Source organism: Camelina sativa, chromosome 4 (assembly GCF_030686135.1).
Source record: "Camelina sativa cultivar CO46 ecotype springtype chromosome 4, ASM3068613v1".
Classification (NCBI taxonomy): Eukaryota; Viridiplantae; Streptophyta; class Magnoliopsida; order Brassicales; family Brassicaceae; genus Camelina; species Camelina sativa.
In genome coordinates, this window is record NC_141883.1 from 2980846 (window position 1) to 3008593 (window position 27748).

General features: G+C 36.4%; 8 protein-coding genes and 1 pseudogene across 11 annotated transcripts; 3 read left to right on the plus strand and 6 right to left on the minus strand.

Moving 5' to 3' along the window:
* Window positions 1–560: 560 nt before the first annotated feature.
* LOC104779656 (uncharacterized) lies at window positions 561–2231 on the plus strand. The gene has a single exon (XM_010504044.3). The coding sequence runs from the start codon at window positions 1001–1003 to the stop codon at window positions 2036–2038; it is 1038 nt and encodes a 345-aa protein (XP_010502346.1). The 5' UTR covers window positions 561–1000; the 3' UTR covers window positions 2039–2231.
* An 85-nt stretch (window positions 2232–2316) lies between these two features.
* On the minus strand, window positions 2317–5197 carry LOC104779657 (putative WRKY transcription factor 3). Its single transcript, XM_010504045.2, has 4 exons — window positions 4363–5197; window positions 3287–3972; window positions 3017–3178; window positions 2317–2913 (listed from the first exon to the last, which is right to left on the minus strand). The coding sequence occupies exons 1-4, from the start codon at window positions 4828–4830 to the stop codon at window positions 2682–2684; spliced, it is 1548 nt and encodes a 515-aa protein (XP_010502347.2). The 5' UTR covers window positions 4831–5197; the 3' UTR covers window positions 2317–2681.
* Window positions 5198–11503: 6306 nt separating this feature from the next.
* On the minus strand, window positions 11504–13549 carry LOC104779658 (uncharacterized protein At5g01610). Its single transcript, XM_010504046.3, has 3 exons — window positions 13017–13549; window positions 12181–12235; window positions 11504–12078 (listed from the first exon to the last, which is right to left on the minus strand). Exons 1-3 carry the CDS (start codon window positions 13116–13118, stop codon window positions 11696–11698), a joined length of 540 nt encoding a protein of 179 aa, XP_010502348.1. The 5' UTR covers window positions 13119–13549; the 3' UTR covers window positions 11504–11695.
* Window positions 13550–13632: 83 nt separating this feature from the next.
* On the minus strand, window positions 13633–16339 carry LOC104779659 (xylan glycosyltransferase MUCI21-like). 2 transcript variants are annotated; one of them, XM_010504048.2, is made up of 2 exons: window positions 16029–16339; window positions 13633–15038 (listed from the first exon to the last, which is right to left on the minus strand). In XM_010504048.2, exons 1-2 carry the CDS (start codon window positions 16156–16158, stop codon window positions 13795–13797), a joined length of 1374 nt encoding a protein of 457 aa, XP_010502350.1. In that variant the 5' UTR covers window positions 16159–16339; the 3' UTR covers window positions 13633–13794. The 2 variants fall into 2 exon arrangements, with proteins under 2 accessions (XP_010502350.1, XP_010502349.1); XM_010504047.2 differs by having other exon boundaries at window positions 13633–15050; window positions 16029–16292.
* Window positions 16340–17531: 1192 nt separating this feature from the next.
* On the plus strand, window positions 17532–20591 carry LOC104779662 (pentatricopeptide repeat-containing protein At2g03380, mitochondrial-like). 2 transcript variants are annotated; one of them, XM_087509805.1, is made up of 2 exons: window positions 17592–18577; window positions 18703–20591. In XM_087509805.1, exons 1-2 carry the CDS (start codon window positions 18532–18534, stop codon window positions 19737–19739), a joined length of 1083 nt encoding a protein of 360 aa, XP_087365931.1. In that variant the 5' UTR covers window positions 17592–18531; the 3' UTR covers window positions 19740–20591. The 2 variants fall into 2 exon arrangements, with proteins under 2 accessions (XP_087365930.1, XP_087365931.1); XM_087509804.1 differs by having other exon boundaries at window positions 17532–20092.
* Window positions 19772–22063, minus strand: LOC104779661 (clp protease adapter protein ClpF, chloroplastic). Its single transcript, XM_010504050.3, has 9 exons — window positions 21936–22063; window positions 21419–21794; window positions 21270–21329; window positions 21048–21142; window positions 20774–20946; window positions 20567–20679; window positions 20371–20416; window positions 20218–20258; window positions 19772–20143 (listed from the first exon to the last, which is right to left on the minus strand). Exons 2-9 carry the CDS (start codon window positions 21740–21742, stop codon window positions 20003–20005), a joined length of 993 nt encoding a protein of 330 aa, XP_010502352.1. The 5' UTR covers window positions 21743–21794; window positions 21936–22063; the 3' UTR covers window positions 19772–20002.
* Window positions 22064–22915: 852 nt separating this feature from the next.
* Window positions 22916–23940, plus strand: LOC104783493 (MO25-like protein At2g03410 pseudogene; annotated as a pseudogene). Its single transcript, XR_015596465.1, has one exon. The product of XR_015596465.1 is annotated as an MO25-like protein At2g03410 pseudogene (transcript).
* LOC104779663 (uncharacterized) lies at window positions 23787–25020 on the minus strand. The gene is made up of 4 exons (XM_010504051.3): window positions 24697–25020; window positions 24506–24595; window positions 24324–24420; window positions 23787–24125 (listed from the first exon to the last, which is right to left on the minus strand). Exons 1-4 carry the CDS (start codon window positions 24893–24895, stop codon window positions 23987–23989), a joined length of 525 nt encoding a protein of 174 aa, XP_010502353.1. The 5' UTR covers window positions 24896–25020; the 3' UTR covers window positions 23787–23986.
* Window positions 25021–25074: 54 nt separating this feature from the next.
* Window positions 25075–27002, minus strand: LOC104779664 (uncharacterized). The gene is made up of 5 exons (XM_010504053.3): window positions 26687–27002; window positions 25996–26128; window positions 25623–25747; window positions 25399–25545; window positions 25075–25303 (listed from the first exon to the last, which is right to left on the minus strand). The coding sequence occupies exons 1-5, from the start codon at window positions 26879–26881 to the stop codon at window positions 25163–25165; spliced, it is 741 nt and encodes a 246-aa protein (XP_010502355.1). The 5' UTR covers window positions 26882–27002; the 3' UTR covers window positions 25075–25162.
* Between the last annotated feature and the right edge of the window lie 746 nt (window positions 27003–27748).

Sequence of the window (27748 nt, forward strand, 5' to 3'; positions counted from 1 at the left end):
CGCAGATCGATTCGTCTGACGAAATTAACGGATGCTTTCGCCGGCAAAACAAGTCGCCGTCGAGAGAGATAGAGACAAGAGAGAGAGAGTCGGAGATTAAAAAAAAAAGAAGTCGATGCTTCGATTTTTTGGTATCCCCTACCCAAACAACACAAACAACTCACACGCTGCCACGTGTAACGAAAGACGGAGAAATAAACGTCCCTTTGAAGGAACGTTCCTTCGATAAATGTCTCATTTCGATTTAAATTAAATCATTTTATTCTGAAGGACAAAGCATATATACACCGCTGCAAATGCTCTAAGGAATTCACACAAGACCTTATCTCTCTATTAATTGTTTTTGATAGATCTTTAAAGATTTGTTTATAATAATTTTTATATTATTTATTTAAGTGTCTTTAGAGTATGCAAAAAATATCTTAACTTTTGAACACTCTAAAAACACTTTTAATTAAATAACATTAAAATTAATTATATAAAAATGATTAAACATTTATTAAAAAAATGATCCATGGAGATGGTCTTACTTCGTGACTCCCTAATCTAAGAGAGAGTTGTAGTTGTTGATCATTATGATATTTTGAGAATTTCATAACTTGTGAATCCATTCGATAGGTTTTAAGTTTTAGGTTAGGTGAATTTTTTGATAATGAAGATTGTTAACACAAATTGAGATGGAAATCTTATGAGTAAACAACACTCACATCTTCTTCCTTTGGTAGGTCGTAGGCCAGATATATAACAACAAATACTTGTCAAGATGCTAATTTTAGTAACAACACATTGAAAAGACTAATTTTGATTGGTTAGTTAAGAGGTGTGAATAAGATGGATTCATCATCCCTGCTTAATTGACCTTACCCGACCCGATTTGACCCAACTCGACCCTATCCGACCCGATTTGACCCAAGTCTACCCGTACAACAATATCTTTAAGCAAAGTCTTCGTCATGAACCTCTCGATTGATTCTTGTACTAACTAAACTTTGCGTCTTCAATGGCGACTCCATCTCCATCTCTATCCCCATCTCCGGTGAATCTATGGGTAGTCTTATCGGAATCAAAACGAATCATCAACGCTCACTCACGCCACTTCTTAGCTCTCTCCGTTCTCTTCCTCCTTCCCCTCTGCTTCTCCGTCACTGTTTACCCTTCCGTCTTCCGCCTCATCACCGATCAATCCTCCGCTTCTCACCACAGCGTCTCTCTCCTCCGCGGACTCCATGATTCTGATGTCGTCGTCGATACCAAAACGACGGTCTTGCTTCTAATCGGTTACATCGTTGTTGTCACCGTCTTCAATCTCTTAGCTATTGGATCAATCGCTTACAGTGTTTTCCAAGGATTCTACGGTAGACCTGTGAGATTGATCTCCGCCGTTAGATCGAGCTTCGCTTCGTTTTTACCGCTCCTCGCTACTTTGATTTCATCCAATTTCATCGTTTTTGGGGTTTTCTTGATTTTAGGGATTTTAGCTTTCTTGTTGACTAAGCTAATCCAGATCATCCCAGGTCTTCGATTCGATTACGCTTCTCCGTATTTCCAAGCTCTCACTATGGTAGTAACGTTTATCTCGATTGTAGCTGTGGTTAAGCTCTATGTGGATTGGGTTCTTGCTTGGGTTGTTGTTGTTGTTGAGTCAGCTTGGGGGTTAGCTCCATTGAAGAGAAGTAAAAGCTTAGTTAAAGGAATGAAAAGTGTTTCTTTGTCTATCATCTTCTTCTTTGCAACAGCCGAGTCGCTTCTAGTATGGATCAGTACCGTAGCTGCCTCTGCTCAGCTCGACGATGATGGTGGGAAGTTGTGGACAAATGCTTTCTTTGTGCTGCAGATTGTGATCACGTCTGCGGTTTTGACGCTGTTGATGCTATATAATCTTGCTGCGACTACTGTGATGTATATGTATTGTAAAGCTGTTCATGGTGAGCTTGCTTGGGAGATAGCTGAAGAGTTTGCGAGAGAGTATGTGAGTTTGCCTTTTGATGAGGGTAAAGTTCCTCACTTGGTCTCTGTAGCTTACAACAACAACATCTGAAGGATGATGATGAAGTATAGGTTTCTGTTTATTTTGTTGTTATGGTAGTGTTTGAAAAATCTGGTCTTCTTGTATGATAAAAGCATGTTTTTTAACCTTGTATATACATTTACTGTTCTTGTGACTTCAAAACTTTTGTAATGTCTATGAATGATCCAAAGTGGTTAATCCGAATCAAGATTTTTATTCTGAATTATCAGATTTCTTAATTTAAGCTAAGGGTAACTTAGATCACTCAGAATCTCTGTAGAAGCATCAATCTTCAGTGCGAGGTTTCATTTGTATAGACATTGCTATTATAACTACTAAGAAAAAAAAAAAACATTTACTCCACAAACTTAAACTACTACAACAAGAACAAAAAAGGATCCCTGTAATTTTTGTTTTCCCCATGTACAAAAGAATTCACATAAGACCAGAATCTCTTGAATCTGGTTTTTACATTACCTCCTAAATCTTCTACGATTACACAAAAGATTCCAACATGAAATAAAAGAGCAAACCTTTAGACCTGTAATATCAGAGTTTCTGTCCATGGAGACCTGTTGTAATTTGAGTAAACATGTAACACAACAGGTTCATTACCCAAAAAAAGGATGATTCATTAAACTCACAGAAGCTCAAGCGCCTTCTTATGCTTCTTCTATATCTCTTCTTTAAGCCTTAAACGCGCAACAGGCTGTTGTTGATTATAGTTACCCGTTGAGTTGTTGTGTTGATTGTTTGGTCTTAACTGATGGCTGCTGGTTCTAGCAGCAGGAACGTCGTGGTTATGTTTCCCTTCATAGGTTGTTACAACAGCTTTCGGGTCATTTGCTGCTCTCTCTACATGTTTCCTTACTCCACAAGCCGGTGTTGTACACTTATAGTAGCTCCTGTGAATTAGATCAAAGAGCATTCATTAAGGAAAAAAGACCGATGAATATATATATATATATATATATATCTTTAAACTAGATGACCGGTTTTTGTTGTAACCTTGGATAAGGATTTCCTTTGACTACTTTCTGACCATACTTGCGCCACCTATATCCATCATCTAAGAGATCAACTTCACTCGTCGTTTGGACAATAATCCTAGGCTCTGTCACAGTTTTGTGCGATGAAGCAACTGGTTCTGAAACCCGAACTTCTGTGTTTCTGCAACATTCAAAGATTGTCTTAATCTCATCTCAGAAACACCAATGCACTCATAAGACATGAACGTAAGAGGAACAGTCAAATCTCTTCTAAGTTTCTTTTCTTTACCTTCTCTTGGGATCAGGCTCATCCACGTGTTTTTCTCCCACACTAGTCTCTGCATTACCAACCTCTTCACCATCACTTGCTTCAGACATCTGTTCTGTTGTCGTAACTTGGCTTGTTTCTTGGTCCCTCTTACTCTTGTTGAGACTGCTGTTACTGGTTTGAAACTGAGTTGCAACATCAGAATTTTTAGAACTCCCGTTATTGTTGCCGCGCTTTTGAGGAAGTTCATGACTGTGCTGACCCTTGTAGATGATCTCTGTCACTTGTCCATCGAGAGACCTCTCCACTTTCTTCTTGACAGGACACGCTGGATGCGTACATTTGTAGTAACTCCGAGGAAAATCACTCCCTTTCACTTGCTTCTGCCCGTATTTCCTCCAGTTGTATCCATCATCAGCTGGTTTGTCAGCATTTTGAGGCTGTGACCGATGCTCAGAGACTGATATATCCGAAGTTTCTCTCTGACCCTGCTGCGATGAATCTTGAACCGGCGGCGAGGGAATCTGGGATCGATGCTCAGTAGAAAATGTTGGAATCTCAATCAGTGAAGCTTGTTGTTGTTGTTGTTGTGTAGAGGAAGGATACTCAGATTGTTGTGATTGCTGCATATGAACATAATTATTGCCTTGAACAGCTTGTGCAGTGACTTGTGCTAAAGCTTGTTGGTGTGTCATACCAAATGCTCCCTACAACATAAAATTCACATTTGTAATTGACACATAATACCCCAAAGATGGAAAACAAATTAAAGATGTAGAAAAGAGGGTCAGAGAATTATTACTGAAATTCTAAATACATACATATCTGAGATTCTAAGTTCTTTCATGATTTCATCTAAAGATTCAGATACCTAAAAAAGCATCCCTAATTTCTAAGAGTCAAAATTTCCCAACTTTGACCTAAAATGAAGAACATTATCCAGTAAAATAATTTGGATTTACATCCATAAACCGAATGAAAACAAAAAACTTGAAAATAGCAACAAAAAATCCAAAAATCTCATAAAGTTCTTCACTTTCATTTACCAAAAACAGAACTTAAAAAAAAAAACATTGTTATTAATGAATCTCACACACCTGAAGAGGTGAAAAAAGACCAAAGAAGCTAGGAGAATCCAAAAGAGTCGCCGGACTTAATCCCGGCGGTACAGTAAACATCCCCGGTGGTTGTGTAATCATCAAACCCGTTGGTCTGTTCTGCTTAAACCTCGGGTCAACATCATCACCACCGCTTCCACCGCCGCCGTCACCGACAGAGCTCACAGGTGTCTGATGATGAGCAGTAGCTACTACGGCTGCGGCGGCAACAGCAGCAGCAGCCGGAGAAGCCATAGCTCCAGCTAAAAGCTGAGAGAAAGACTTTAACTCATCAGGATCAGAGAACAAATTAGAGACGAGAGTCATGGGACCAGGGCTAAACCCAACGCCACCGCTAAAAAACATTTCACCAAAGGGTCGAGGAGGGAGTGAAATCGTTGGCCGTCCGGTGGATGATTTTAGTAGCTTCAACGGTGGTTGTTCTTGGTCTTCCTTCTTCTCCGCCATCGATTCCGATTTTGAGAAACAAAAGAGAGGATAGAAACTGAACAAAACAAAACCCAACTCACAAAAAAAAAAAAGATATTTTTCTTTTCTCTCTTTTTTTTATAACTTTTTAAAATCTTAAATTTACAAAATTCGTGTCGTGTTTCTTCTCTCTTTCGCTTTGTTTTTTTTTTATTTTAATAATTATTTCTCTTCTGCAGTCTTTTTAATGGGAGAGATTTTTTGTGATTTTCTTGTGTCTCCTCCTCAAGCAGATCTCGAAAAATATTGGTTTTTTAAAAAAGAAATTGGTGCAGGATAAAGTCTGCGGTGCAGATACAAAAGAGAGTAAACTCTCTGTCTTTCTCATTTTTATCCATTACTTATCTTTTTGTAAATGATTTATTTATCATTGTTTCAATAATTCCGAGAACAGTTAATAATTCAAAATGTTTCGTTTATGAAAGAAGTGAAATTTATAACTTACTCGAATTTGTCCCCACCCAAAAAAAAAAAATTACTACAACAAGTAAGAGTCAAAATAAGATTTTTTATATGTAAATTTTTGACTACGGACGAAATTGATTTTTTTGGTTGACTAATACATTTGGTTAATCAGCTAGATGGATAAAATATGGAGATCTATTTATAAAATAACACGGTGACACAATCTGAAATAAATGATCTATTGAATTTTTGTACATTTTTAACAAATAACATAGTATAATTTTTTTACGTGATTATCACATTATTTGTAAAAATTTCTACCGAAAAAAACATTATATGTAAAAATAAAACATAGAAAATAACACAGAAAAAAAGATTTTGATTTTTTAATATATAAAGTCTTTACCACTTCATTTTACAAAACTTCTTTAACCAATATAACTGCACAAGCTGTATAATACTTTTACTTTGGATGAATATAAACAAAAAAACAAAAGTTACAGGTTTGTTTATTGAAAACAAGGATCTAAACAGATTTTTCCCTTTTTAAAATTTACGTATTTATCTATTCATTATGTGTGAAATTATTATATTCTTTTGTCTATTTTTGTAGTAATTGTTGAGATATGATTGGCTAATAAGAGAAAAGGGAGTTTATTTATAAAAAGGGTGTCGGTCCATGTATAAAAAAAAAACAACTGTTCTGTCCCTTTAAAGACAACGAGTGTGTGTGTACCTCGCAAGTCAACCAGCAGCTCGTAAGCACGACTCGACGGGTTTTATTAACCAGCTTTAAATTAATTTTCTTCACCACATTCTACTAATCCGACTACGCCACGTGTACACACTTTATGAGCCTGGAAGTTATGGTGGTCAATTAAGCCGCCTAATCCTAGCTGCTACCGAACAAGCGTATATTCATAATTTAAGTTAAGCTTATATCATAAATAGATACATTAATGATTTATGAGTTTTGTCGTTATGGTTTTATGGAGTTCATTGTTTGATGAAATCAATTTGGTAAATTAAAGTTATTCTTCTTGGGTAAAATGGTGAAAGAAGAGGAAACGTGAAGGTTAAGAGAAGAAGTGAGAGATGGAGTAAAAAATTTAGGTGACAGCAAAAGAAAAAGAAAAAAAAAAACAGAACAACTTGACTTTTTGGAGGGCCCAAGTAACTTTGAAAACGGGCCAAAGAGACAACACATCCTTAATATCTGTAGGACCCGACCGTGGAGCCCTTTTCATTCATTGCCACAACGAGTCGCATCTTCCACTTATCACATCGACTTGGAGATGTAACATTTCTAATCACAACAAACATGGAAACGGATACAAATAAGAATCGAATATAAACGAAGAGATAGATTTCTACTATTAAAGAAAATATGATTTTGTGCAAGTTTTAGATTGAGCCGACCAAAAAGCAAGAGTAAAGTTTGAGCTTGGTAAGTAAGATCACTTAAAAAGACATCTTATGACACAATTTTTTTTTTCGGCTAATTAACAAAATTCTTGAGTAAATGAGCAACAAATTTTGTTTAGGTTTCGGTCCTCTCAATCTATCTAGGTAGGTGGCCAAAAAGAAGAAAAGGAAGACCATCACATAAATTTACTTGAAAGGTTCATAAAATAGTGACCTCCACGTATTTACTTAGGCCATGCATGGACCATGGTGATGATATCTTGAGACCCCTTGTTATTGATACAAGCAAATATTTTGATATGTTCAAATTGTAATATCCTAATAGTACTAACAGCCTTGCAGTTGTAATACTCTACGGGTCGAATCCACAGAAACTCTAGATCACATAATAGATTTATTAATTTTTTAATTATGCTAAATCAAAATATTAATTTAAAAACAATGCAGAAACAGAATTAAAAAATGTTGTAAATTCAGGAATTAAAAACGCTAGGTCTAGAGAAATTCTCAGGAATTTATGAAATATTAAATCAATCAATAAATTAGGATTCAAGCAATTAAGATCAGATCTAGAACTCTAAACTCTTTTGTAAAATAAATCAGTTCTCACTGTAAATATTATCTAAATTTAAAACCAAAAAAACCAAATCTTTTTGCAAAATTCTAGGTAATAAACCAGCTTTAAAAACAAGTTTAGATTGTTCACAAAATCACTAAATCAAATCTCTTTGCAGAAAGTAATTTTGCTCATCAAAAGGTTTTATCAGGAAAATCAATTATATTCTCATATCAATTTATTTTCCTAGGTATTAATTTTAGGTGATCAATCAAAAATTAATATGAAGAACAACCTAAGATGAAGATCTAGAAAGATAAAGAATCCTAAAAATAACAGATCTAATAAATCATAAAAACCCTATGAAAAACTTTGAACCTAACAATAGATCTACTTAAACATGATTAATGAAACAAAAACATGGATAAAATATATATCATTAAATTCAAAAGAGAAGAACAATAGAGTTTAGAAAAGCTTATCTCAACAGGGCTGAGTTCTTGTCTCTCCCAAAAAGCTCTCAAGGTCTCTCTCTCAAAAGGTGGCAAAAAATAAAACTTTAAAATAACTTCGGTCTAAACAATGACCCAAAAAATCCTATTTATATTCCTAAAAACGTCCAGGGACTAATGATGCAAATATGGAAGGACTTTGGGGCAACTTTGTAAATCTTCAAAACTTGTGAGAAAACTTCTGATTCTTCTGTTGTATGATGCATCGATCGACACCATAACTTGCATCGACCGATGCAAGTCTCGGAACTTGTCTCCCAACTTCACAGCTTAGCCTCAATGCTTGAATGTGCTCCAAATCCTCCTATTTAGCTTCATTATGCTCTCATCCATGCTAAATCCTATAAAGACTCAAAAGACTCTAAAAATACCAAAAAGACTCTAAAAATAAGACTTATATCATGGCTAAAAACACCATCAATCAAAGGCATCTCTATCATCACCTTATCTATCATAGCTTTGCAGCTAGCTTCTTCAATCTCCTGCTTGGACCTCCTAGGCTTAGGAAAAGGAACCTTAGGCTTGTAGGCTTGTTGTGAATCGGATGGTTGAACTGGAAGAGAAGCCGAAGTTGGTTGTGTGGGATGTCGATCTTCGCTTGTGGTGCATTCATCGACGCTGGATGGTGGTGGCATCGATCGATGCTGCTTTGTATCGGTCGATGCAACATCATCTATCGAATAGTTGTCTTCTTCCTTCACCGAAATTGCATTACAAACATGTTTGGGGTTCGACTCAGTTCTTCCAGGGAGAAAACCTTCTTGCCGTTTAACAGACCCAACAGTCTGAATAACTTGATTCTCTAGCTTCTTGATATGAATGTTTAATGCATCGATCTTCCCGTTCAGCTCAGTGTAGACATTGTCAATCTTCCCATTGAATGTCACTGTCAACTGCTCTTGACCTTGAAGAATCTGCTCAAACATAGCCTCCATTCTACTCTCAGAAGTCTGTGGAGGTGGAGACTGATAAGAAGAATTACCATAGGTCCTTGTAAAGCTGTTGTTCTGTTGTTGCTTCTGGTAATCCGGGTTAAGAGTATAGCCTGAAGAGTTCCCACTGTAAGGTGTGTTGCTCTGCTAATTTCCAAAATTCTGACCCTGATACCTAGCTCCATACACATAGTTGACATCTTCTTCTGTAGTCTCTGGCTGTGGCTCAAAAATCTCAACATTTTCAGCAAAATGGACAGACTTCTTTCCCACAAGAAGATTGTGAACTGAATCTAGCTTAGCATTAACTGAAGCTAGCTGATTTGAATCATGGCCTTCATGTGCCCTTTTCCGCTCTCGATCTGCATTCTTGTTACTGTTGTTTGATGCTAGTCTCTCTATCAAATTTTTAGCCTCATCTGGGTACCTTGTCTTGAAGTTTCCATCACTATCAGCATCCAAAACCATCTGATACCTCCAATCAATTCTGCTGAAGAAAATACTAATCAGTTGCACCTCTGAGAACCCATGATGGGAACAATCCCTCTGGTATGCTTTGAACCTTACCCAAGCAGCTTTGTAAGATTCAGCTGGTCCTTGTCTAAAGGTGGAGAGCTTAATCCTCAGCTCATCAGACATTGCATCATCATAAAAATAGTTCAAGAACGCCACCTTGATGTCATGCCAGGTTGTCAGAGATCCCGGTTTGAGTTGTCTTAGCCAATGAGAAGCTTCCCCAGCAAGAGAGTAGGGGAAGAGCTTGCAATAGAGATAGTCCTCTGTGACTCCATTAGCCTTGATGCTTGTGACTATATCCTCAAAATGCTCAATATGGTCTAGAGGCTTCTCATGTGGCAGGTTCTGGAATGGTCTTTGGCCGACAAGAGCAAAGTAGGCAGGCTTCAGCTCAAAATCATTTCTGGGGAATGGAGGAGGGACAATTGCGGAGCGGTTCTCATAGAACAAGTCTGATCAGTTGAAGTCCGCAAGAGTCTTGACAAGCTCTCCATTGTTTTCCCGTCGCCTCTGAACATTCTCTGCATCGGCTCTGGCATTGCATCGATCGACGCCAACGTTGCGTCGGTCGATGCCTTCTTGGTTGCGTCGATCGATGTCGTCATTGCGTCGCTCGATGCCACATGCATCATCCTCAACCACGACGAGTTCTTCCTGAATAACTCGTCCTTCAGCATCAAGTTTTTGGCCTTGCTCATTGTACACATGACCCTCTTGATCCCTCAAAACTCCAGCCTCATCAGGTCTCAATATGAGTGTTTTGACCATCTTCACTGACTTGGCTGCTTTTGTGTTTTCACGCTCTAGTTGTCCTAACTCTTGGTTTGTAAGCTTCACAACTGGACCAGTAGGATTTTTCCTGGTGCTAGGCTTAGGCATGTACCTGAAACACACAAGAGAAAAGAAACAAAAACGTGTGAGTAAAATAGAAAAATAAAAATCTAGACAAAATTATAGACTTTAATCTAATGGTGAATCAAAAGAGTCCCCAGCAACGGCGCCAACATTTGATATGCTCAAATTGTAATACCCTAATGGTACTAACATACTTGCAGTTGTAATACTCTAGGGGTCGAATCCATAGAGACTCTAGATCACACAATAGACTTATTAATCTTTTAATAATGATAAATCAAAATATTAATTTAAAAACAATGCAGAAACAGATTTAAAAAGTGTTGTAAATTCAGGAATTAAAAACGCTAGGCCTAGAGAAATTCTCAGGAATTTATGAAATATTAAATCAATCAATAAATTAGGATTCAAGCAATTAAGATCAGATCTAGAACTCTAAACTCTTTTGTAAAATAAATCAGTTCTCACTGCAAATATTATCTAAATTTAAAACCAGAAAATCAAAATCTCTTTGCAAAATTCTAGGTAATAAATCAGCTTTAAAAACAAGTTTAGATTGTTCACAAAATCACTAAATCAAATCTCTTTGCAGAAAGTAATTTTGTTCATCAAAAGGTTTTATCAGAAAAATCAATTATATTCTCATATCAATTTATTTTCCCAGGTATTAATTCTAGGTGATCAATCAAGAATTAATATGAAGAACAACCTAAGATGAAAATCTAGAAAGATAAAAAATCCTAAAAATAACAGATCTAATAAATCATAAAAACCCTATAAAAAACCTTGAACCTAACAAGAGATCTACTCAGACATGATTAATGAGACAAAAACCATGGATAAAATAGATATCATTAAATTCAAAAGAGAAGAATAAAGGAGTTTAGAAAAGCTTATCTCAACAGGGCTGAGTTCTTGTCTCTCCTAAAAAGCTCTCAAGGTCTCTCTCTCAAAAGGTGGCAGAAAATAAAACTTGAAAATAACTTCGGTCTAAACAATGACCCAAAAAATCATATTTATATTCCTAAAAACGTCCAGGGACTAATGATACAAATATGGAAAATTTTGGGACAACTTTGTAAATATTCAAAACTTGTGAGAAAACTTCTGATTCTTCTATTGGATGATGCATCGATCGACACCATAACTTGCATCGACCGATGCAAGTCTCTGAACTTGTCTCCCAACTTTACAGCTTAGCCTCAATGCTTGAATGTGCTCCAAATCCTCCTATTTAGCTTTATTATGCTCTCATCCATGCTAAATCCTATAAAGACTCAAAAGACTCTAAAAATAACAAAAAAAACTCTATAAATAAGACTTATATTATGGCTAAAAACCATGATATATCATCTTTCAACATGATAATGCAAGAACACATACAAATCCATCTTCAGAAATGTCAATCAGCTCATAATCTTTACAGTTGACATGTAGAGCCTTCTTACCAATTCAAGAAACCAAAATTAGTATTGAGTGGTACTATATATTTGTGATTGCTTGAATAAAGGAAGGAGGACAATGAGAGATATATAAACACATTCCCTTTGAATATACCTCTTCCCACAATGCAAATATAACCCCAAATACCCAAATAAAATTCATGAATCAAATATGACAATGAACCATTTAAGAAAATATCATTAGAACTCTCCAACGACTTTGATAGCATCTTGAGGCGTGTCGTAAACATTCTTGGATCGAGATTTCTTGACACCAGCAGTGAACCAGAGCTTGTCGGACTTCGAGCTCTCTACTGAGATTGTTGTGACTTTAACCCAAACCAACACTTTTGTCTTCATTCCTTCCACACCCATCAGTTTCCCTCTAAGCAGAATACCTTTCACGCGTGTTGCGTATCTTATCGCTGATCCGTCTTTGAATGTGACTTCACACGGTGAAGAAAAGAAGACAGTGAGCTTGTTCTTGGTCTCATCGAATTCGTAGCAGATAATGTTCTCTGGGAAGAGGCCTGGTGGTAAGTTGTATTCTTTGAGGAGATCTGGTAAGCTTTTCAGTGGTTTTCCTATTTTAAAGAGAGAACACAGAAAACAGATTAGAAGGTTAGGAACTTTAGCATCTTTGATTTTGAAACTATGGTAGCTGAATTGGTGTATGCTAATAATACCTTTAAGCTTGTTGAAAACCCATTTTGCCTTCTCTTCAACAGTACTGGAGAAAGTCTGGAAAAGAAAATGAACATTATATTACCATTCGAGGCAACTATGCAATTCCTATTAACACAATGATAGAATAAATAGCAAAGCCTATGAACACAATCATACGTAGTTAAGTAGTGAATCAATGAGACAAATCGATAAAGACGATTGTTTGAAGAATGGTCTTAGAAAATTGATATCTTGGCAAAACTATAAGCAAACTCAAGAACACAAAATCGAGTGCAATTGGGTTTCTTGCCTTGTCGGTGTAGAGCTCTTACCTCAAAAAGCAAGCACATGAACACATTATTACCAAAACAAGAATCATCCATTCTAGTAAACAATGACTTAAAAGTTAAAATGCAAACACTAAGCTTAGTTGAGTTAACACGAAAATAAAGACTCTCTCTAGTCCTAAAATCTCAACTTGGTAAAATCGGATCTTTGTTTCTACATCAAGTTGCTAAAATTGGACTCTTTATAATCAAAAATTCAAAAAAAGTAAAATAATCTGAGATAGGACTGACTCTGTATCAACAATTCTAATGATCTGAACTAATTTCCATGTTCAATTGGCAAAACCCACCTCAGATCTTCCTAGATCTATGATTCTTGTACAATTTTCGAAACATCAACTAGACCAGATTGAACAAAAAGAATCGCCTTTTAAATAACACAACATTACACCAAATGTAACAATTTCAAACAGGAATCGCATGCAAGAATCCATGGAAAAAAAAACGAAAGAAACAAAAGAACATCACACACAAAGCAAGACGAAGATCCCAATTGAAGAAGCACTCACAGTGAGGTCACTGGTGATGTTCGAGAGCTCTTCTTTAGCTTTCTTGGAGATCCATGAACTCCCCACTTTAAAGCTCGTCACTTTCGTTAACGCCTTCTCCATTTCCTTCCTCTCGGGTTCTCTCTCTCTCTCTCTCTCTCTCTCTCTCTCTCTCTCTGAGTATCTCTGAGAGGTAAAAAGACAAAGTGACAGAGCAGAGTGATAGCTGCAGCTGCGGCGACTCTCAAATTCCTTTCTCCATTGGCCAAAAATAGCTCAAAGAAAATATTGAACCGAGGGTGTTTCAGTAATTTCCGTATCTACTTTTTTGCATTTTCCGCTTTGATGGCTAAAGTTCAAATTAATAAAATTGTTTAAACAATGAAGAAGACTCTCTAACCGTCTAATTAATTTTGAATTTACTAAAATAAAATTATTTTATCGTTTTTTCTTTGAAATCTTCATTTTTTCAATAAAAATGGAATGTATTAACTATTAAACTAAGAGATCCTTTTTGATTAATGAGATTATGGTTCAAACTTCAAAGGTTTAAAAAAAAAAGTGCAAAAGCTGAGTTTCAACGCCACTAAACTGATTGAATAATGAAATAGAGATGCGTTGGGGGTCCAATAGAAGATGACAATAATGTTACGCAACACTAGTAACATCGCAATTATAACAATTATTCCAACATCATTGAACCAATATATACCTCACCCATATGACACGAATAATTTAACATCATACCCCGATAAAAAAATAAAGCACTAATCATTATAGGATGGAACATAAACGTCAATCAACCGTTTATGTCCATAAAAAGTTTAGCTTTTTCGTATGCTTCGTTCATATGTCTCCTAAACCTATTCACATCTAATCTAACATCTTGTTCTTTCAAATACACGTTCATTTTAGTCACATTCCAATCCTTTCCTCTATAAGCAATCGGATCTTTCAAAACCAAATCATCTTTGTTATACTTCTCTACCAAACTGCTCTCTCCCACGTTTACCCCATACTCCGTATACTCCAACTTCATTGCCTTAGCCGGTGATTCAAAGCATGTTTTAGCAACCCAACCTAGGCCAACTGGAATAACTTGAACAAATACTGAACCCGGTCGAAGAAACAAGAAATGGGTTAATGCCGCGCCATGTACCCCGACCATTCCGTGGCTCGACTTTATAAGTTTATATGCTTCTCTCAAACTTGTCGTTTTCGATGGTCTGAATAATATAACCTCGAATCCGACATCTTCAAGCATCTCTTTGATCTCTCTCTCGTTTAATATCACTCGACCAACGTTGCCATATCTACTGACCAATATTAGACGAGGCTTGGAAATTTTGAGAAAAGATAGGTTTGGGTTAAAGGCTTTGTCTAAGAGATTATGTAAGTCTACTAACGATTTAGAGTTGGGTATTCGGGTCGGGTCTACAGTCATAGGCCCATGTGAAATTAGGCCTACGGTGGCTGAAGTGAAGCAATGTGTCGTAGCAACGTTTTCTTTGTCTAGTAATATGGTTTTGTGTTTGGTAAACGCACCTAGAATATCCATGTATTTCGACATCCACCATTCCTTCGAATTCACTACCACGACGACGAAATCGCGGTCAGGGTATACCGTATTGGCCGTGATGAAAAGCGGAATGAAACCGTCGATGAAATCGTGATAAACGCTTCCGGTGTAACCTCCGGCACTGAACACAATCGCCGGTGAATCATGTGTTATGTCACATGATCGGGTATGGTCCATTGTGCGTGATGAAGTGAGTGTTAGCTCTCTGATCCTACGCATGATCCATTTTTCAGCTTTTCTTGGGTATGGCCTGATCTCTTGGACAAGTGGTGGTGTTGATCTGGCGAATGTTGGGTCTAGGAGGAGAGTTAACGTTCCGGTTTTGGGGTCGAGACTACATGAGCCGTTGATTGAGCAGAGATCGTAACTAGTGTGGGATCGGTCACATGTAATTGTTGCTGATGAAGTCATCTCTTGTGGGGTTTGCTTGATTCTTGTGGATTCCCATGTTTGTTGTATTGTACCTACAAAGGAAACTTATCTTATTTTTTGTTAAAAGGATCAAGAGTGGACATTTGTAGTATGTTGAAATTGTACTTTGTTTTATATTTGTCAACCGTGAAAATTATGACAAATGGACGAAGAAAAAATGAGAAGAGATGTGTTACCATTTCTAGTTAACTAGTAACAAGAGAGAAGATAAATATGTAGTAGTGCAAATTGGAAGGATAAAATGTCACTATAAAACCGAAAAATATATAAGAAAATATCAATTTGGATTTGCATTATGGATTGACTAAAATGTAACCAGTTGTTTTTATCAACCAAAAACACTACTAATATTCAACAACAAAATATCCCATAAACACTTCACATGCTTATAGGTAAACTATTATTTGTCCGAGGCTGGCAGGAAATTTAATTCCCATTAATTTATACGTAACAAGTTTGTAGATCTCTATGTGATACTAGTATTTTATTTTGTAGATCACTGCGTATTAACAAACTATCACGTAACCATTTAACTCATCAAAACAATGATCGATGAATGATCATCTCATAGAGAAGAGAAGAAGAAAGAAAAAATTGATTCTTTTAACAAACAAGAAAACAAACATTTTATTCGACTAAAAAATCATATTACTTTTTAGTTGCTTCTTTTGACCGGTACTTACTAAAAGTCAGAATTAGTGCTGTTTCGTTAGATTCAAATCCAGTAAAGTATGTGTGACTGTGTGAGTTATTGATTAAATTGTCAAAAAGTCTTATCACAGCCTCTAAAGAAAAATCCGTAAAATAACCTTTATTTTTGGCTGAGGAATAAGTTTGTTGTTGCTTCTTGTTTCTATCGTGTTTTTGTTTTCGTCTCAAACTCAAACTATTTTTGGTTCTATCAGATGACAAAAAAAACAAGCCAACAACCTTTTTTTTTTTTTTTTTTTTTTTGTAGTGGAAGATGTTTAAGATTTTTATTTGCTTGAATCAAAAAAGTAATTTGATATATATTTACATACCTTGAGATAAACTTGACGAACGAAACAGTTGATGATCAAAGACGGAGGACAAAACAACATACATAACCACAACGATCACCAACGCAACTGCTGCCATCGAATAACTCTTCGACGTGTTCTTCTTAACCATGGCTATCTATATAACAATCAATCAAAATATATCGACCTTTAGAGCTTCAAAAATCCTTCAATGGAAGATAAAAGAAAGAAAGAAAGAAAGAAAGAAAAAAGAACAGAAGAAAATAGAATGCAAAAAAACAAATCAGTGATTCAGTATATATATATATATATATATATATATTTTTTTTTATATCAAGAGGACTTTTCTCTTTTACAAAATATTTTGTACTGCCTGCAAGACTTTTTTTTCTGTTATGAAAAAGACAGTTTTATTAATGTAGAAATAATACTATATTGAAGTAGAAATGCTGATGCGTGGGGAAATACTATAATAGAACATTTAATTAATAATAGTTCTCAATTAGAGTGTATGTGTTTACATCTATTTATTTACTTCTTTTTTTGCTATATCATAAAACTTTTTGCTCTTTGACATGTATTAAATTATACCCCTCTCTATCATAAAAGATGATTTTCTATGATTTTTCCTTGTATTACAAAGATTGATTTTCTGTTTATTTTAATCAATTAATGTTAAGAAATTGTGAATTTCAAAATAATAAATGAGAATTTAAAATTTTGATGGATTACTATTGGTTAATAATTATAAAATTATGTTATTATAAATAAAGAATGTATTTATAACTAAACAATAAAAAAAATTCTTTATTTATGTGAAAATCATAAAAGATCATCTAATTTGATACAAAAGAAGTATATTTTAAATAGTTAAAGAGAGAGGAAAAAATAGAGACATATGGGTATTTATATAATTAAATATATTTTCTTCCTTATCACATGATTTTATTTCTGTTGGAATGAAGCAATTATGATTGTTCATTCTCTCTCCTTCATGCATGATGTTTGTCTCTCTCTTTCATGCAATTCATCTTTGTAACAGCTAGTTTTATAAAATATTTGGCCAAATGAGATATATTTTTAAACATAATTAAGAAAAAGATACAGTCACTATTTACAATTGGGAAAAACACATTCACCACTATTCAACTATTTCACAGTCAGAAAACTTCTTAGATTCTGTAATATGAATTATGTTTAATAATTTTTAAATATATTATATATATTTTTTGTATACGTACACATTTTTAATTATACATATCTCTATACACCTTATTAAGTGTACAAATATACAAAATCATGTTTGTCGCTCATGCGTTGCATAAGGGCTTGGCGTATCCCACCAATCATAGTGTTTAAGATTTAAGCAACATGTTAAATTGGTGAGATCTTCTTGTTTAAGATCCACTCTCACTCGTATGCAGTGAAAACCTGTTGTTTCGTGACTTCGTCCTTTGTCCCACATCGAATTATGTTAGAAAGAATCGTTGTAAAAAGTAAATAAATAGTCATGGGCTCATTGTCTCCAAGCCCAATGGGCTAAACTAACCCTTTTTAAAAAGACCAAATATATTGGCGGGAAGAGCAACACCGCCGGTCACAACTTACCGGCGAAGATCATCAATGCTACGCTCAATCTATCTCCTACCAGAAAGGGTTTCTCCGATTAGAAGATTTGTATTTCAACAGAGATGCGTCTCATTCACGACAATCAATGGATTGATTTTGCCCGAAGACAACGATGAGTCTTCTTCTACTCATTACGCTGCTCCGAGCCCGAGCTTTCTCCTTCTAAGTAAGTGCACGAGCATTGATTCTCTAAGGCGAGCTCACGGATTTCTAACGGGGAATGGAATCATTGGTGATATCTTGATTACCACCAAGCTCGTTAGTCTTTATGGTTCTTTTGGGTATACTAAAGATGCACGCTTGGTGTTCGATCAAATTCCTGAACCAGATTTTTATTTATGGAAGGTCATGCTCAGATGCTATTACTTGAACAACGAGAGTCTGGAAGTCATAAAGTGTTATGCTTTATTGATGAATCACGGATTTAGATTTGATAACATTGTTCTCTCGAAAGCTTTGAAAGCTTGTACTGAGCTGCAAGATTTAGACAATGGGAAGAAGATACATTGTCAGATCGTTAAGGTGCCAAGTTTTGATAATGTTGTGTTGACAGGTCTTTTAGATATGTATGCTAAGTGTGGAGAAATCAAGAGTGCTTGTAAAGTGTTTGAAGGTATTACTTTGAGAAATGTGGTTTGTTGGACTTCGATGATTGCTGGATATGTTAAGAACGACTTGCATGAAGAAGCGTTGGATTTGTTTAATCGGATGAGGGAAAACTCTGTTTTGGGTAATGAGTTTACTTACGGTACTCTAGTGATGGCGTGCACAAAGCTTAGTGCTTTACATCAAGGAAAGTGGTTCCATGGTTGTTTAATTAAGAGTGGTATAGAGCTCAGCTCATGTTTGGTGACATCTCTTCTTGATATGTATGTTAAGTGTGGTGACATAAGCAATGCTCGGCGGGTGTTTGATGAGCATGCTCATGTGGATCTTGTCATGTGGACAGCTATGATTGTGGGTTACACCCATAGCAATAATGCCAATGAGGCACTGAGCTTGTTTCAGAAAATGAAGGGGGTTGGAATGAAGCCTAATTGTGTTACCATTGCAAGTGTCTTATCAGGTTGCGGTCTTATTGGGAATCTTGAACTCGGAAGATCAGTTCATGGCTTATCCGTTAAAGTTGGTCTTTGGGATACTAATGTTGCAAATGCTCTGGTTCACATGTACGCCAAGTGTTACCAGAATAGAGATGCTAAGTACGTGTTTGAAATGGAGTCGGAGAAAGATATAGTTGCTTGGAATTCTATAATTTCCGGGTTTTCACAAAACGGCTCTATCCATGAAGCTCTGTTTCTGTTCCATCGCATGAATACAGAATCCGTGACGCCTAATGGTGTAACAGTTGCGAGTCTTTTCTCAGCCTGTGCTTCCCTTGGGTCTCTAGCCATAGGTTCCTCGCTTCATGCTTATTCCATGAAATTGGGTTTCTTGGCATCATCTAGTGTTCATATCGGTACTGCCCTCCTGGACTTCTATGCCAAATGTGGGGATGCCAAATCTGCCCGTCTCATTTTCGATACTATAGAGGAGAAAAACACAATCACATGGAGTGCTATGATCGGAGGCTATGGAAAGCAAGGGGATACAAAAGGGTCCCTTGAGCTATTCGAAGAGATGCTGCAAAAAAAAAAAAAGCCGAACGAATCAACCTTCACATCCATTTTATCGGCTTGTAGTCACACAGGGATGATTAATGAAGGGAAGAGGTACTTCAACTCAATGTACAAAGATTATAACTTTACGCCTTCCACAAAACACTACACTTGTATGATCGATATGCTAGCTCGAGCAGGTGAGCTTGAGCAAGCCTTAGACATCATCGAGAAGATGCCGATTCAACCAGACGTGAGATGTTACGGAGCATTTCTCCATGGATGTGGAATGCATTCAAGATTTGATATTGGGGAGGTTGTCATTAAGAAGATGCTTGAGTTACATCCTGATGATGCCTCATATTATGTTCTAATATCTAATTTGTATGCATCGGATGGACGATGGAGTCAGGCTAAAGAAGTGAGAAATCTGATGAAGCAAAGAGGTCTGAGCAAGATTCCAGGCCATAGCACAATGGAATCTGAGTTCTTAGCAGTTGGTTAGTTGTCTTCGCTAATCTGGATAAATTCAGTAGGTTGAACAAAGAAGCATTTATACACAAAAGCATTCTTGAATAAAGTTGATATGTTTCAGTGTATATAGAAAAGAACAGTCAAGTGCTAACTACATCTACTATGGGTATATAACCAACAAAACATCTCTGAGTTGGTAGCCAGATGTTTGGAGCGATGCTAAAGTTCTTGTTTTGTTGTGGTTTGTGCTTGAGTCTGTGGTTGTGAACTCTTAGGTTACATGCTGCTTTCATCTTAATCTTCGTCTTGTGAATCAAAAGGAACTTCATGCCGGGGTCTGTTGTACTTCTCACGCAATTGTTTGACAGGGATGAAATCTCCAGCTGTGTCGGCTCCATAGTAGAGAAAAGAAATGTAAGGATGATCAAACCTTTCCTGTAGAAACCACACACAAACATGAGTCAAACAGTTGCAATGGGGATTCGATTGTCCATACTGAGTCTACTCACCTTGTCGGGTTTTTCTGGAGCTAACAGATTGTCTTCAGCAACTGCAATATAAGATCAACTGTCAAGTGAAAGCAGAATTTCATGGCAGACAATCTGAGATACAAGAGGTACTTAAACAGTTGAAGACATTGGACTTGAAAACTCAGAACTTACCATATGCCACTAGTAGATCTGGGTGTGTGCGAACATCGACTAGAACCTGCTAGACACAAGCAAGAAATTTAGATATCCATGTTTTCTTTTCTGTAGATATGAAATAGAAGAGTCTTCAATTGTTCATATTTGTAAAAATGGTTTCAGCTTCTTTCTCTTTCAATGTAAGTCTTTATGGAATACTTGCAACCATAACCTGATAAAATGGCTGATTGGATCCACGAGGCAACTTTTCAACTTCTGCAGCTTCCATCCAAGAGCTTGATTCACAGCAAATTGGATCCATACCACAAACTACAGCCCGGTAACCTAAAGCCAAATGAAAAGAAATCGGTTTCAGTTCCCTGATATGAATGTAAAACCAAAAGGAAGACAAGCATTAAATATACATATGATGATGTACCGAAAGTTTTGTGTCTAAGTTTCTGTCCCAAACGAAATGCATACTCTGCTTTCTCAAAAGCCAAGGCTTTCGCAGATACAGCTAATGATTCTGCCTCAAGCTTTGAGATTTCATCTCGTAACTTAGCTGCCAAACCATAATCCTCACTGTCAATGGCATTCTGGAGATCTGCACTGCAATTATATCAAATGAACAATGAAGACGATATACTCAGATGTTTACACATACACACACAGAGAAAATATCTTACAAACAACCGAATAAAGCTGCTCACCGTAGCCTTATAATGCTAATGCCCTTGTCTTGAGCTTCACTCTTTGATGATGACCCTCTCTTCCCTTCTTGCAGCCTTATTGCCTCCTCTTCCACCTATCAACCACTGACTGTATGTTATTCACCCATATGTTGCAATTTCGGCATACAAGAACACAAAAAGTTCAAAACTTTCACAAAACTTATCCTCAATTAAAAGATGATAACATATCATTTCATATACCTCAGTTAGCTTTTCTCTTAGTTGTTGCGCAATGTCATACTGCTCCAGATTCAACGCATACTGCCATTTCAAAATACACAGATTAACTCAATGTTTGTAACACCTCAAAAACCATAAGCAATCATCTTGAAAGCGATAAATCAGCTGACCTGTACACGAGTAGCCAAATCCAACTGAAAGAAAAAGATCAAAATATCTTCATTCGCACTCTCGCTTCGCTCAGAGCTCGGGTCTAAACCTTGTCCACCACCCCCTTGAAACGGCCATCTAGCTTCAACCCTCAACAAATTCTTTTGCTTTATTGACTTCCAATGGCTTCGAAAGGGCGGTGATTTACGCAAAAACTGACACGAAACACATCGATCACCGAACAAGCTTGAAGCTTTCCCTGAATTTAAACGATTCCTCCACGAACTTGAAACTTCTACACTTCCACAGAGTGTTAATGTGCTTAACGACTGACTTTGCACCATTCTCTTTCTATAACAAGACCAAAGTTTCAAGCTTTCTTATCCGATAATCTTCCTACAAAACCCAACAAGAACCAGAGATAGCAAACTTGTTTGAGATTTCCAAATTTGAAATCGAAGAACGAGACAAGACGAGTCAAAAACTTCCGAGTACACAGAAAAAAAGTTTGTAAAATTGAAATTTAAAGAAACTTACAATTTGGTTAAGTGGAAATTTCAATAGATGCCGGAAAGATTTTGCCGATCACTGGAGAAACTCGCCGGAACGAAGGAGAGTTTTCGTCCTCACAGATTTATTTCTTTCTTTTTCGTTGAAACATTAATGCCATTGGATAGATTATATATGGTTTTTAACTCTCCTTGGGCTTCTAAGGCCCAATTTGGCCCAATAAAAGTGTCCGCATATATTAGTAACTAAAGGATTTTGTTGTTGTCAAATTATGATACATCTGACCAAATCCTTTATATATATCTTCTTCACACATAAATATTAAGTATGCAGATTTGAGAATACTAATAGTAGTAATACACTTGAAATATAAATTTTAAAAGTCTAATTATATGTTTCAGACATCAAAAGATTATTCAAACTAACAAACAACGAAAATTCAGCGCGGCAAAATTAGCCAATCAAAGACCCCATTTTTAGCATTGAGTTTGTCTCTTTCTTCTTCCTTTGTCCAAAGAAGATATCAACATTTTTGGATTTCACAGCGAAACCCCTTGAAAAAAAGCTTTGAACAAACCCTATAGACAAAGACACAGATTTGTTTCTGTCTGAATCTGATTTGGTGTGTTTTGAGGTAAAGAAAAAAAAAAGGAGACAAAATAGGTGCGTGTGTCTCCATAATCGGTGGTGCTAAACGACACGGAGGCTACGATTTAGCTCCGTTGCCAAAGCACCACCGTACACGGAGCCATCTACGCGTCGGATCCACCGATGAAGAATGTATCAACATCACATTCAGCGGGAAGCTTAGCAGTTTAAGCGGGAACCTAGGACACCATGGAGGAAGCACGAGGATCAAAGGTCTCTTCAAGAACAAACCTCGTCTCCCTAACGAAATCGTACGTCAGACTCGAGATCTCATCGCGTTATCCGAATCCGAAGAAGAAGTAATCATCGATGCGAGACACTCGAAAAGGTTAGGGATCTGTGCGGAGTTGTGTCGGAACATGAGGGATTTGAAATCGATTCTTTACGGTAATAGTGAAGCTGAGCCTGTCCCCGAAGCTTGTCTTATGTTAACGCAAGAGTTTTTTAGAGAAGACACGCTTCGTCCTCTGATCAAATCTATTCCCAAACTCGATCTTGAAGCGAGGAAAGACGCGACTCAGATCGTTGCGAATCTGCAGAAACAACAAGTTGAGTCACGGCTCGTTGCTTCTGAATATCTTGAATCGAATCTAGACGTTATCGATTCGTTAGTTCAAGGTATCGATCGCGATCACGAGCTGGCGTTGCATTACACGGGGATGCTTAAAGAATGTGTGAGGCATCAGGTTGTTGCCAAGTACATTCTCGAATCCAAGAACTTGGAGAAGTTTTTCGATTACGTTCAGCTTCCTTATTTCGATGTAGCTACGGATGCTAGCAAGATCTTTAGAGAGCTTTTGACGAGGCATAAATCGACTGTAGCGGAGTACCTCGCCAAGAACTACGAATGGTTTTTCTCGGAGTACAGCACGAGGTTGTTGGAGAGAGGAAGCTATTTCACGAAGAGGCAAGCTTCAAAACTGCTTGGAGATGTGTTGATGGATCGTTCGAATTCAGGTGTGATGATTAAGTACGTGAGCAGTTTGGATAATTTGAGAATCATGATGAATCTTTTGAGAGAACCAACAAAGAACATTCAGCTAGAAGCTTTTCATATATTTAAGCTGTTTGTGGCGAACGAGAACAAGCCAGAGGACATTGTGGCGATTCTCGTGGCGAACCGAAACAAGATTCTTCGTTTGTTTGCTGATTTGAAAGCTGAGAAAGAAGATAAAGGTTTTGAAACTGATAAAGCTTTGGTTATGAATGAGATTGCTACACTTTCTCTTCTTGATATCAAAACCGCTGATTGATTTAAAAAAGAAACCCGTTTTGTAAAAGATGGTTACACGTATTTTTTTGTTGTTTCCTCTGTTTTTGTTCTTGTACCATTTGGATTCGGATTGATAACTTTAACAACAATTAGCATAGGTTCTCTCTAAAAGCCATTCTTGCAAAAAAAATACGATTATATGATTTCTGGCATCTTTTTATTCAACACCAGTCTTCTTTTTCAACATTGTGATGAATTGCTCCTTCTCTTCATCTGTCATTCCTGTGGTTGAACAATCTCCTACTCCCCATTCTGCTCCTCTTAGACAATATTTGTCTTGAATCGCTCTTTCATTCCTAATCAAAACATAACACAGAGCCAATGTTTCAAGATTGTTGTAAACAGAGTTTCAAAGCATTGAGCTTTGACACAAAACGGTAACAGTTAAAAGAGCAAGATTTTTGAAAACAGAGTTTTGAAATTTGCAGCTTTAACACAATTTTGGCTCTGTTACATCTTCAAAAGACCAAATGGGTGTGTGTAAAGTAACTTACTTTTCTTTGTTTAGTTTGGAATTCTCAAGTAGTTTCTTGAGAAGTGGAGATTCCTTGAATCTGGCATCGTTCTCGGCGTAGAACTTCTGGTTTTTTGCTGCAATTAAGCTTTTTTAATTTATTAAAAGGAGACAAATCACAGTTTTTTTGTTCTAGAATTCAAGAAGTTGAAAGATTGGTACCATTGAAACTGTCAAGGAATTCGATTTTTGGTAATTCTGGACCTGGAACTGATTCTATACCGGGAGATCCTGACATGAGTCCTGCTTCAACTGAATAAGAACCATACATATACATTCGATGATGATTATTATGATGATGATAATATACATATACATTGGATGATAAGGAAATTGAGTAATAGGGTTGTTACCGGTGCAAGGAGAGAGGAGAAGGGTGAGAGAGGCAGCGAGAGGGAAGGTAGACTTGCAGAGAAGATTGTGCAACGGTGATGGTGCTGATGATGATGATGATGAGCATACAGCCATGGAGATACGAGGATGATGAACTACTCTTGGTTCATGGAGAGTAAGGCTTGGTCGAGAGAAAGAAGAGACTTTGGTTTGCATCATTTTTGTCTTCAGATTTTTTTTGTGAGGAGGGTAAGTGACTTCTTAAGAGATAAGAAGGATATTTATAATTTTTTTAATTAAAAAAAAAAAAAAAAAACCTTTTCTCTGAGTTCTCACTTGTTTTCAAGTTTCCAAATTTTATCAATTCAAGCATTATTTGGAAGATTCTTAGAGAAAACTTGAAAAAGCAAAGAATAATCCTTTGATTATTTCCTGATATTGAAAGAACAAAGAGTATCTAATGAGTTTCAAAGTAATCCAGTCATTTTATCCTTCAGCTTCAATCATGGCTTTTGCAGCATCGATTAAAGCTGGTCTGAATTCGGCGGTAGCTCGGCCTAAAACAGTGTAACCTTCCTTGTCTTCTACATCTACATCTGCACCATGTCTTATAAGCAGGAACGCAACCTGATCCATGAAAACACAAAGAGAAGCTCAAAAATTTAGGAAACTTTTAACTTTAAAGAGATGGTGATTTAAGGTGGATTAGATCGAAAAATTACCTGCTTGTCATCGCAGATGACTGAATGCATGAGTGCAGTTTGGCCCATTTTGTCTGTGGCGTCGATCTCTGCTCCTTCCTCGATAAGAAACTCACAAATTTCTAACTTTCCCACGCTTGCTGCCCTGTGAAGTGGAGTGCAACCAACCTGAAAGCCACAAAAAAGTTTGTTTATGTGTTAACACAAGTAAATGATCCACAAGCAACAAGACATTAAGAGAAAACCTTGTCTGTGATGTTAATCTTTGCACCGTGTGTTAATAAAAACTGAGCAATCTCCAACCAGCCTTTGCTAGCAGCATAGTGAAGGGCAGTGCGACCACCATTGTTTTTGGCATTTACATCAGCACCTAAACACACAAGAAGAACGTCAGCAAATGTATCCATCTTCTCGTAACTGAATCTTAATTTCTAATACATGTAATGAATTGAAACAAGAGCTAAACACTGGTAGAACTAACACATAAAAAATCCACTTCACAATCCCATGGAGAAATATTAGAGATATTCAGGATATTTTGAATATACTGAGAAAGATTATAGCTTTATGATAGCAAATCAGGATTTCACCAAGAACAATAAGGCTTATGTTACATACCTCTGGTCAAAAGCAACTCAACGAGCTCAGCATTACCGATGCTAGCAGCGGAATGCAAAGGAGCCCATCCTTCATCATCCTTGCTATTGATTACAGTCTTTGCGTCATCTGAACTTGATAACAACTTAACTATCTGCAAATCCCACCTCCATAAACATATTAACATCTAGTACTGTTCCTAAAACCCACTAATCTCAAGAACCCAATTAGCTAACAAACAACACAGATTCAAGTGGTTTTCAAAGCCAGACTAAAAAGAGGTTTCTCATCAGTTAAACACAACACAGATTCAAGTGGTTTTCAAAGCCAGACTCAGAAAGAGGTTTCTCATCAGTTAAACACAACACAGATTCAAGTGGTTTTCAAAGCCAGACTCAAAAGAGCTTTCTCATCAGTTAAACACAACCAGATTATGCAGCTAATATAACATAACTTAACTACTTACAGACTCCACATTCATAAGCATTCAAAGACAAAACCCAATCTTTACAAGAAAACTCACAACAAGGCAAACATTCTTGTGAATTACAGAGCCAGATATGAACACAAGAGCCAAAGTTTCCTCATCAGTTAAACAACCTAAATTATGCAGCTTTAGTAATTTAAGAGGCTTAGCTTCTATCTATCCATAGATTAGTACTTAAAGACTTCTCGGATTCTATAAACTTAAAACAAAGAGAAAAGAACAAACTTGAGAATGGCCAAAGGAGGCTGCGATATGGAGGAGAGAGCGACCGTCTTCGTTTCTGAATTTGAGAGAGTTCGCGAGCTGTTCTGGAGATAAAGACACGAACAAGGATGAGTCACCCCATTCGGATGCTTTGAAAAGCTCTTCGTCTCTGATCTGCTTCGACTCTGGTTGCTTCGGAGCATCGATTTCCATCATCGTTCAAACTTTTTTTCCAAGTTAGAAAATAAATTCGGAAAATTATAGTACAAAACAACGAGACCTACTTAGTGTGATTATAAATTTTGTAAGAACTAAATCTGAGCAGAAAAATTAAAAACCAATGGGTTCTCATAGTGGGCTCGTTTAATGGCCCTTTTACACATTTTTTTCTTATTTTTTGTTCCTAATAAGTAATAATTTATTGTTTTAAGAAACAATCATTTTATATTTTTCTTAATTTCTTATTGTTTAAAGTTTAAACACGAATTTTGTAGTTACGATATATATATTTGGTATAAAGATTTATACAAATTTGGATTTTGTAATATGATTCTTTTTTTTTTGGCTATTCATAAAAAATAATACCATCATTATTTGGAAGCAAAAGAAACCATAATTTCAACTTTGTAATCTTTTTTATATATCCATGTAAATATGTAATTTTTTTTTGGTAGGCCTGTAAATATGTAATTTACTGAATGAATTATAGTGTTTTTATTTTATTTTTTGGGTTATACACTCAAATTTCTCTTAAACATATGACATATCCAAAGCAAACGCAGAAACATTCCCCCAACATCTCCTGAAGAAGACAAAATTAAAATCCGAAAACACATGTCGACAACAGAATACCAACGTGACAGTTGACACGCGACGCCAGTTGAGCACATCAAATTTTAAAAAGTGAATCTAAAGTTCTCGGAATTTGTGCAGAAAAATCCAAAACAAAAAAAAACAAAAAAATGAGCCAAGGGTTCGCGCATTTATCTCTTTTATTTAACAAAGGATATCTTCCTTCTTCCAATGGCCTCATTTAAAGCCGCTGATCATTATTTTATTGAATTAAAAGAAACAAACAAATAT

Bases quoted from the DNA above. Each gene is read 5' to 3' on its own strand.
- LOC104779664 (XM_010504053.3), bottom strand. From the start codon at position 26,881: ATGATGGAAATCGATGCTCCGAAGCAACCAGAGTCGAAGCAGATCAGA. The intron at 25,748-25,995 runs GTATGTAACATA...TTGTGTGTTTAG, and splicing joins TGAGTTGCTTTTGACCAGAG to GTGCTGATGTAAATGCCAAA. The intron at 25,546-25,622 runs GTTTTCTCTTAA...TGTGGCTTTCAG, and splicing joins AGATTAACATCACAGACAAG to GTTGGTTGCACTCCACTTCA.
- LOC104779663 (XM_010504051.3), bottom strand. From the start codon at position 24,895: ATGATGCAAACCAAAGTCTCTTCTTTCTCTCGACCAAGCCTTACTCTC. The intron at 24,596-24,696 runs GTAACAACCCTA...GTTCTTATTCAG, and splicing joins TCTCCTCTCTCCTTGCACCG to TTGAAGCAGGACTCATGTCA. The intron at 24,126-24,323 runs GTAAGTTACTTT...TGTTTTGATTAG, and splicing joins TCCAAACTAAACAAAGAAAA to GAATGAAAGAGCGATTCAAG.
- LOC104779656 (XM_010504044.3), top strand. From the start codon at position 1,001: ATGGCGACTCCATCTCCATCTCTATCCCCATCTCCGGTGAATCTATGG.
- LOC104779662 (XM_087509804.1), top strand. From the start codon at position 17,631: ATGCTACGCTCAATCTATCTCCTACCAGAAAGGGTTTCTCCGATTAGA.
- LOC104779659 (XM_010504047.2), bottom strand. From the start codon at position 16,158: ATGGTTAAGAAGAACACGTCGAAGAGTTATTCGATGGCAGCAGTTGCG. The intron at 15,051-16,028 runs GTATGTAAATAT...AAATAAGATAAG, and splicing joins TTCGTCAAGTTTATCTCAAG to TTTCCTTTGTAGGTACAATA.
- LOC104779658 (XM_010504046.3), bottom strand. From the start codon at position 13,118: ATGGAGAAGGCGTTAACGAAAGTGACGAGCTTTAAAGTGGGGAGTTCA. The intron at 12,236-13,016 runs GTGAGTGCTTCT...TTTCTTTTCCAG, and splicing joins ACATCACCAGTGACCTCACT to ACTTTCTCCAGTACTGTTGA. The intron at 12,079-12,180 runs GTATTATTAGCA...TCTTTAAAATAG, and splicing joins GGTTTTCAACAAGCTTAAAG to GAAAACCACTGAAAAGCTTA.
- LOC104779661 (XM_010504050.3), bottom strand. From the start codon at position 21,742: ATGGTGCAAAGTCAGTCGTTAAGCACATTAACACTCTGTGGAAGTGTA. The intron at 20,259-20,370 runs GTAAGTTCTGAG...CTTATATTGCAG, and splicing joins AGATCTACTAGTGGCATATG to TTGCTGAAGACAATCTGTTA. The intron at 20,144-20,217 runs GTGAGTAGACTC...TGGTTTCTACAG, and splicing joins CTCCAGAAAAACCCGACAAG to GAAAGGTTTGATCATCCTTA.
- LOC104779657 (XM_010504045.2), bottom strand. From the start codon at position 4,830: ATGGCGGAGAAGAAGGAAGACCAAGAACAACCACCGTTGAAGCTACTA. The intron at 3,973-4,362 runs GTGTGTGAGATT...TTTATGTTGTAG, and splicing joins GTCTTTTTTCACCTCTTCAG to GGAGCATTTGGTATGACACA. The intron at 3,179-3,286 runs GTAAAGAAAAGA...TGAATGTTGCAG, and splicing joins GAGCCTGATCCCAAGAGAAG to AAACACAGAAGTTCGGGTTT.